At 39.4% G+C, this 9,221-nt stretch overlaps 1 protein-coding gene across 2 annotated transcripts; it reads right to left on the bottom strand.

The window, feature by feature from the left end:
* Window positions 1–638: 638 nt before the first annotated feature.
* Window positions 639–5,663, bottom strand: LOC147308376 (desmocollin 2-like protein). 2 transcript variants are annotated; one of them, XM_086272688.1, is made up of 10 exons: window positions 5,528–5,663; window positions 4,632–4,722; window positions 4,316–4,524; window positions 4,119–4,223; window positions 3,624–3,779; window positions 3,229–3,373; window positions 2,987–3,141; window positions 2,751–2,885; window positions 2,419–2,604; window positions 639–1,497 (listed from the first exon to the last, which is right to left on the bottom strand). In XM_086272688.1, exons 1-10 carry the CDS (start codon window positions 5,564–5,566, stop codon window positions 1,303–1,305), a joined length of 1,416 nt encoding a protein of 471 aa, XP_086128814.1. In that variant the 5' UTR covers window positions 5,567–5,663; the 3' UTR covers window positions 639–1,302. The 2 variants fall into 2 exon arrangements, with proteins under 2 accessions (XP_086128814.1, XP_086128816.1); XM_086272690.1 differs by lacking the exon at window positions 2,419–2,604.
* Window positions 5,664–9,221: the final 3,558 nt, after the last annotated feature.

Genomic DNA, 9,221 nt, shown 5'->3' with positions numbered 1-9,221 from the left:
GAGATGAGCCTTTGTGATCTTTTTGGTCAGCACTGAGTTTACCTTGGAACTTTCTCATGGATGCCATTTTTACTCAGTCTCTTTGTTATTGTTGACTCATGAACTCTGACCTTAACTGAGGCAAGTGAGGCCTTCGGTTCTTTAATGTTGTTCTGGGTTCTTTTGGGACCTCCTGGATGAGTAGTCGATGGACTCTTGGAGTAATTTTGGTCGGCCAGCAATTCCTGGGAAGATTCACCACTATTCCAGGATTTCTCCAATTGTGAATAACGGCTCTCACCGTGGTTCTCTGGAGTCCCAAAGCCATAGAAATGGCATTGTAAGACTTGCTGCTTCTTTAGGTGGTGAAACAATGTGTAGATTTTTGAGGTTTTTAGCATGCTTTACTTTGTCAGAGAGGGTTCCATTTAACTCTTTAAGACCTACCATAGAACCAAGTCCGTCAGAGCTTATATTATATTTTTACATGTTGTAGAGCCATTTTGGGGAGCATTTCAAGTTGATATACATCAATACAACCATTATAGCCCACATTTTAATAATATGTCTGCATTAAGTGCATAGTAATTACATAAATTGCAAAAATTTAAGAGGCTTATCCCTCAAAACTTTAAATACAAAAAAGTTGCACAAAATAGTTTCCCACCACAGGAAATTTATTTTAAGTGTCTTCATAGTTTTATTTTTGAAATACACCAATTTTTATATACTGCAGGAAAAACGAAAATGAATATTATAATGCAAATTTGCAAAAAAAAATAAACAGCATATGCATCAAAATAAACTGTTTCCAGCAGTGCAATATGAGTCCTCAGCATCCCAGAAACGACACAGAAAGTCATAAAGTCAAACATAACTTAAAAACACCAGTATAGGCTCATAAGGCCCTGATGAGTAAAAAGCTACATTTCTGCAAAATGATGTCACTTTTGGTTTCGGGCAGGTCATGGCGGACATGCGATAGTTTGCGCTGATGGACGTAGGAAGTGTTACGAACAGCTGATCGGCTCGGCAAAGCGTGTTTCTGGAATATTATGTTTTTGTTGCTGCCAGTGCTTTTTATGCAGTTTTTGCAAAGCTATATGTGGAAGGAAACTGTGACCTAGGACAAGCTGATGGCATAAGATGTAAGTACAACTCCTCCGGTTTCATATGCAAAAAAAATTATTGCGCTAGCTTACGTGGTTGCAGTGCTACCGGGATTTAAAAATAGTTAGCAAAACGGAGCGTGCCTGCTCCAACCGGCTTTAAAGGGTTAAGGGATTTGCTGCTCTTCGTCTCAGGATCCGTAGCTATATAAGTTCATATCACTGTGCCATTTGGTGTGTTCTCTTTGACAATGAAGCGGATCGAAGGAGCAGAGAATTCTGGGCCTTCATTGGTGACACTGACATTCACAGGGATGGATTGCCAACTGGCACTGCTGCCATTCAGCGGTGCTTGATTTTGTGCTGTGATCTGAAGCTGCACATTGTTGGTCTTCTCATAATCTAATGGCTGAAAAAAAGAAAGACATTTAAAAGTTCATGAATATAAATTAGTTTTATAAAGGCGGACTTTCCGTTAAATGTGATCCATGATCCATGTAAAATGCTACTACCAACATTACTACAACCATTCGCACTCACATTCACACCTAGTGGCAATTTGGATTATCCAATCAACCCATCCCCACAACTTGCATGTCTTTGGATGGTGGGAGGAAGCCGGAGTACCCGGAGAGAACCCACGCAAACATGGGGAGAACATGCAAACTCCACACAGAAAGACCCCGGCCTGATGGTGGAATTGAACTCAGGACCTTTTTGCTGTGCAGCAACAGTGCTAACCACCTTGCCACCGTGCTGCCCCGTACTAAAACATTTGACAGATTTTCGAGCGCCGTGTACCGCATAAAATCGTTTCGAGGTCAGTAAACACAACCAGAATTCATACATAAGTCCCACAGGATTATAAGGGGCACTGTCGATTTTCAGAAAAATCAAAGGATTGATTTTAAGTGTCCCGTATTTTCCAAAAAACACGGTAATAACGACAGACCAAAAATAGTGCTTTGTTGTGTCTCGGATGGACGAAAGCTAAACCAGTTCCACACCACTGAAGTTGCAGCATTTTTACAAACCAATTCTGGTTCATCCGTTTCATTCAACGATTTGCTTTCGCCGCCATGCTTTTTCCGACGTGTGCGTATGAAAACAAAGGCACTGCGCATGCGCGTTTTACCCATATTCTATCGCGATATTTCATTTTTCTATCGTTGCCCAAAATTATACCGGTATTACCGTGAAGGGTATGATATAGCCCAGCCCTAGCGCCAAATCACAACAACAGTCGCCTCAAGGCGCTTTATATTGTACCGTACAATAATATAAGATTGTTATAATGATAATAACAAATTTAATAAGAAGTCAGTCTCACCTTTGAGACGTACAGAAGCCCTTCATTTGTTTGGGGGTCAGTAACAATCCTGAAATTTCCATTTTCATTTCCTTGAGTAATGACAAACTTTGATATCCAGTTTGGTGTGTTTATCAAATCTTTATCTTGAACTGGAATTCGAAGTAGAAGTTTTTCACTTTCATTCTCTTGCACAGCGACATCATACTAAAACAGTGAGGATGTTATGTTATCAGACAACAAATGTTCTTGAAAATTAAGTACAAAAAAGTCCTTAAAACGATTATTGTTCAACAAATATGATTTCACTTATTCAGCCAGATTACATACTGACAGTTTTTTCAAACACTTACAGATGTTTTCATGAAGGTTGGCGGGTTGTCATTGATGTCACTCAGAACAATTGTTGCTGTTGATGTGGCAACCAGACCACTTGGTGCACCATTCATATCCTGGATTTGTACAACCACCAAATGGTTGTCTTTTAACTTAAAAAGAAATGTTGCAAAATATAATAAGGAGAACATGTCAATGCTATTGTCATTTAAATAAAGTTCACAGGTTTCACTGATGCAGAAGCAGTGCTCACCTCTCTGTCTAGGGTGTTGTTTGTTGTTGAAATGACACCTGTTTCCGCATGAATGGCAAACATGTCTGTTCCAGTTAGGAGTGTATACCTAATCTTCACATGGTCGGTGCCAATTTGGTCTTTGTCGGTTGTATTCACCTTTCCCACCACAGTCCCTGTATTGGAAACCACGATCATTTAGAGCAACTGCACTGAGGCCAAACACCACAGATTTATCTGTTACTCTATTTTGCTTTTCTCACCTACACTACAGTGCTCAGGAACCATAAACTGTAGAAGACCTACAAACTCCGGTGGATTGTCATTTACATCATCTACAACCACTTTCAATGGCAGATTCTCATCTGTCTCCTTGTTTGTGACCGTGTCCCAAGAACGCACCACAAACTATAAACAAAAAAGACAAACGTGTAAGCAAAGTTAAAGGCAAAAACATTATAAGACATATATAAATTGTGTCACTTCCAGGTTTGAGTGAACAATATAAAAAAATGCGTAATAGAGAATCAAAACTCAAAACTAACAAGTTGACAATCTGTCATTATTTTATTTAATGATAAATCGTTCTTTTTGAATGACTGCTGAACAATAATGCAACTGACTAAAAACCTTAAATCATTTTCATGTTCACACTCACACTATATACTGGGAACGCCTCACGGTCCACTGCTTTGAGCAAGAACAGATCCCCTGTGTCTCTGTTCAGGTTGAACACTCCAGTTGGATACTTATTGAATCCTTCTCCTTCGACAGTGTAGAACAATTTATATCTGGCTGAGGTATCTGACACCAGCTACAGGAAAAACCAAATAAAACACACATATTAAAGAAAACAAAAACAACAAAAATTCTGTTATTCAATTTTCATAAAGCAGCCTACTGTGAGCTCTTTCAGCTCGTAGCGTTTTTAAATAGATCAAAACTGTAGACAGTTTCCAATCTGACATGCTGGTAATGTAACTTAAAAAAGAACATCAAAGGAAATAATCACTGAATTTAATTAACAGGTGTGACTCCTGAAATAATCAGATAATTTGAGGGGGGAAGTGAGAAAAGAGAACAATGTGTACTGAAAATAAACATTTGAATAGCACAGTGCTTATAAATGATATGAATTATACATTTAATTTACCCTTTCAATTAGTTTTGGATAGGGTCCTACGTAATTCTCCACTACGGTGAGGTTCGGAGGTGCCCAGCGTCTTTTAGACCGAATCAGGAATCCTTGGCCTCGTTGCTGTGACATTCCAACAAGTCAGGATATGTTAGAAAAAAACGCATCGTGCTTTCTGAGCTGTATAAACGGCTCACAATATGCAGTTGTCTTACATGTTTTGTCGGCATTGTACTGCGGACAAGGTGAACTTTCATCTTACTTTCCGGTCTACTATTGTCCTGAGCGCACACAAAAAATGTCCGTCCTCTTTCTGCCACTGAGACAGACGTTAAAGCTACCACTGCTCCATTACTGTTTATTGTAAAACTCGGGTCCTTCACAGTTAACAGCGTTGATTTGGCATCACAGCCGACGGTTTCAACTGAAAACCGAGAAAGGGAAAGTTAAAAAGAGCCATAAAACACAAAACAGTCGGCCTACAACACTTTTTCAAAAAAAAAAAAAAAAAAAAAGTAAGCAGAGCAGCACCTTTTGCTACTTGGTATTCAGGTGGAATTGTTTCAGGTACAATTACGTAGAGAGACCTCGGGAGAGAGCACGACTCCACACAGGACAGGATCTGAAGGTGAAAGTGAGTTTCAAACTGGCTTGTCGCATTTAAATGTTGTTAATGCTTCTGGGCATTAACATTTTTGCTATAGCAAACAGCACTGACAGAAGTAACAGACAGCAAGCATTAAGAGAAATGTATTGTAGGCGAGACTGAGGATGACTGCAGCCCTTTGTGTATATGCAATTACAGCTCACAGAATATTTGTGCTGGGATTGTTACATATTGACATTAAAAATAGCCTTGTGTATCAACTACAAATTGGCAATATTTATCAGTATATCACAATTATAATTCAGTTCATTTCCCTCTCACAGCGATAATGCTTTTATCACCGACTGTCTTGAAAAGCTGAAAAATGAGTAGTACAGGGAAAATGTAGTTATTTGTTATCCGTAGGATAGCTTTAACACTTTTTAATATGATTTTACAATCCTCCCTACCCCAGTCATGCATACTTAAAACTAGTTGTAGCAGTATAGTGGTTTAAAGTTAGCATAGTTGGAATGCCTTAAATTTTACCTAAGACGTGGCTCTTTAAAAGAATACAGGTTACACGACTTAACAAGTATCAGTACTAATCAAAGTAGACAAGTGATGAAATAAAATACTGGAAATCATCGATTTTACTGTAAACTCTGAATTCTTCTTCACACAGCTTTGCAATTTCACTTGCAAGGTCAGAGTGAGTTTTCGTACATGGAACTAATTACATGTTAGGTAATCCCTACTTACTTAGCTTTTGCGTTGAACCTTTGTTATAATACCCATGGTCATCCCTAACAGTGGAATAAAGAAAACTAGAAACACTTACCAACATTAGGCAGGTGCTGGAAATAAAACATTTTGCCATTTTTGAATAAAAAACAAGGAGCTTTGTCACTTGTCTGTGCCCCCGCTTCTAACAGGTGGTCATTTATCAGCTGCAGTATCTGTTGCAACAAGTGAAATTTCAAACAAGCACAGTACCTTTGGACTGTGCTCCTCATTGCCAACTGTGAAAAACAACTCCTCCCAAAAGTTCCAAATATTTTTACGATATATATATATATATAGTTTTTTCCCTGAAACATTACTCTTTTACTGCAATACACAACTAAAAATGTAATTTTCCCTTGCTACAAAAACACGTGAGACATGTTGCATTTATCAAAGTGACCAGGTCTCCAAAAAAGTAAATGTGAGCCAAACACTGTATTTGTGTCTGCCAATGTGGGACATGTCAGAAATGACAGGGGGTGGACAGTTTGGTGTCCAAATTAAAAAATAAAAAGGATATATATAAATGTACCAGTATACCAGATTTGTATTTAGCATGTAAAGGTCAAATAAACGATGGTCAACTCCTTTGCTAAGTAAGGGTAAAGTGAATTTGTTCTTGTGGTCTCATTTGATACTCTTTATATACCCCTCTATTTTTTTCTAGTTGCTTAACTGTCTGGGAACCATCATTGGACTTCAATATGCATCCATAGACTATCAGTGTACTTCTTTTCTTGGTCTCATCCTCCCCACATGCTGTTTAAACCAGTGTTCTGTGTTTCCCCTTTAATTTCCCAGTTTGGTGTCTTTGTTTCATATTTTCTGTAAGCTCCAGCAGTAAAGCTGTGTTTTTTTAGTTTAGTTCTGCTTCTGAGTCTTGCATTTGGATCCATATTATACAAAGCAGGACACTGTTGACAGTGCAGTTACATCAGATCACCCCATGCATTTTGCATATGAATGCATCAGTACAAAGCAATAGTAATGGTCTTATAACACTATGGCATGCTACAAGTATAGGCGCTTGAAGAAATACTGGTCTGTCTGCTTGTTTGTGGTGGCTTATCTCAGGTCTACACAGAGACTGACCCCTGCTTGCTCCTCCTCTCTTGACTGCAGCTCTACTGTGTAGGAGGAACAAACTTGAGCTCCACTCTGAACACCACAGGAATTTGATCTGAATGAAGCCTGGTGTGGGGGAGACTGTGTAACCACAGCGAAACACTCATTATCTCTATAAACTGTTGATAAAAGTAAAGCAGCAGAAACACTGGCCCTACGTCATTTAAAATACGTCCAGTTCAGAAATACTCTACTGGCTTGACCTTGTTTATGAAAGCATTTTGAAGGCAGGATATATGGGCCTGCAACAGGAAAGGTGAGAAAAATGTCAGGAAGACTTTTGGTGGGAGTCATGGGCGTGGACATAATGAAAGTGCTTACCGCTTTAACGCTTTACCAGCAAATGCAAAACAGACACAGCAAAATACCATGTGATTTTATTATATAAAAAAAAAGGTTAATTATCGCTGTGCTCAGGCTTCTGTGTGTTTACAGAATTTAGAGTCTAAGCGAGCCTGTGTGGAAGAAACCTATTGTACTTTTGGTTATTCAGCCGGTCTCCCTATTTCTGACTACTTTTTCCCTACAGTATCCTGGTAAGATTAGTCATAACAGATGTTTTTACATTCTAAAATAACCAACTTTTTGCTTTTGCTGAGTTGTGCAGTTTGGAGAAACCGAAAATGTGAACTTTCTCTGAAATATTTTCAGCCATTTTTCTCACTTCCGATTAAATTCACCCAGTGTCTTTTCTGTCATTAAAACATGTCTTCATCCAGTTAGCTCTTCTAGTTTGAACACGTCAATTGCAAAATGATGACGAAGAAATCTCCTTGTTTGTTTGCCAGGATTCCACCCAAATGCTGCAGGGCTGAGACCAAATGTTTTGAGAAGCAAAGTTTTAAAGGTACCGAGTGCTAGCACTAATTGAACAGCTCACTTTGCAACAGTGACACACATGTCCCCGAGGTAAGAAAGTTCTTCAATCCACCTAAAACACCTACCACACCCAGCTTTCATCACCCTTTGGATGAGTGCCAAATGAGGCATTCACGTCATGTGTAGGAGAGAAGTATTCAGGTGAAACTAGGTGGAGGATTGAATCACTAATACTAGTGTATTATTACTAACAACGTGTTTGTGTCATGGTCCTGGGCCATGTGGGCCCAGTATTCTTAGTTTTCATGCATTTTTGTATTTTGTTCCTTATTTAGGCCATGTTTTCTGAGTTGCCCTGTTGTGTTGTTCCCTAAGTGTTTTCCCTTCATGGCTCTTCCCCCCTGTGTGCCCTCTATGTATTTATGAGCCCTCGTCTCCCTTTGTGCCTTATTCTATGTTTTCCCCAGCCCGTTATGTCTGCGTTCTCCCCGTGCTCTCCCTCCTCCTGTTTGAACCTTTGTGTACGTCCTGCTTTACTTTGCCCATCTCCCATCAGTGTTATGTTCACTCCTGCCGTGTCTTGTTATGATTATCAGTGTCACCTGTGTTTCCCGTGTGCATCCACTTCCCCTGATCATCCCTCATGTGTATTTAGTCTCTGTGTTTCATGTAGCCTGTGTCGCGTCGTCTGTGTTATCTCCCCTACCCCCTGTCGTAGTATCCCAGCCATAGTTTGCATTTTGCTGTCTAAATCTCATTAGAGTCATAGTTTCCCCGTCTATGTTCAGGTTTTCCCTCAGTTACTTTGTTGTTCTTTTCTATGAGTTTTTCAGCCACAATAAAAGGCTCGTTTTTGTTGGAACCCACTCCTGCATCCTCGTTTGTGTTCGCACCTGGGTCCACCACACACCGTTCCGCACGGTCTGCCTCCGCAGACCTTGACAGTTTGGGAGTGTGTGCTGGACAAACTGAAGAATGTGAGGTGTCATAATCAAAAATGTTCCTCAAAGACTGTCACATGTGTCTGCTTAAAAAGTTGAACTAGCCTTTGTTCATAAGGACTACTAAATTAAACAATTATTTGGTCATTATCTAAGATAGAACCTTTATTAGCAGGTATTAGCACCCTCAGACTTTTTATGATGTTTTTTGTCATAAATCATGACACAATCGAAACCATCCACCTCTGTGTTGTGTTTTTAAATGCTCACCAAGAAAGGTATTACATAAATTTTAGTCTTAATTAAAAGAAAGAAAGATTTTTGTAATTTTTGTTTTGTAATTCCAGTATTATCAGAAACATGTCTGATTCATTCGTTAATGCAAAATAAGTAATCCGATTAAATTCCCATTGTACTGTCGCAACACGCCTTGACCATTCAGGATAAACCCTTGCGTGTAGCCTGGCAACCAAACTGTGAGTGTGCCAACAGCTAGTCGAGCTGGGAACCCAGAAACTAGCGGTGCACTCTTTAGGAATTTCACGGGCACTGGTAAAGTTTTTCATATAAGTGGGAAAGCACGATAGCCAAAAGGACTGTGATACATTTTTAGGTGCACAAAAAAGGAAAGAAAATAAAAAAGAATGTAGTGTGGAAGTGGAAATGTAAAATTGCAGTTTTAGATGGTCAAACGTGAATAGTTTGGATTCACGCGGTCCATTTTGGAGACTTTCATATTGTTTTTCATAACAAACAATGGGCTGCTCGGAGATATTACAGACCAGAACAAAATGGACATAGGACTCCACCTTTCTCCGCCTGCTATCAGCAGTCATGAGTAACCTGAGTGGGGGGGGGAAGAAC

Source organism: Aulonocara sp. 'chitande type north' Nkhata Bay, linkage group LG18, assembly GCF_057382095.1.
Source record: "Aulonocara sp. 'chitande type north' Nkhata Bay isolate Kocher_YH1m ecotype deep benthic linkage group LG18, A_spYH_male_GT1.1, whole genome shotgun sequence".
Classification (NCBI taxonomy): domain Eukaryota; kingdom Metazoa; phylum Chordata; class Actinopteri; order Cichliformes; family Cichlidae; genus Aulonocara; species Aulonocara sp. 'chitande type north' Nkhata Bay.
This window is presented reverse-complemented; position numbering and strand designations above follow the sequence as displayed.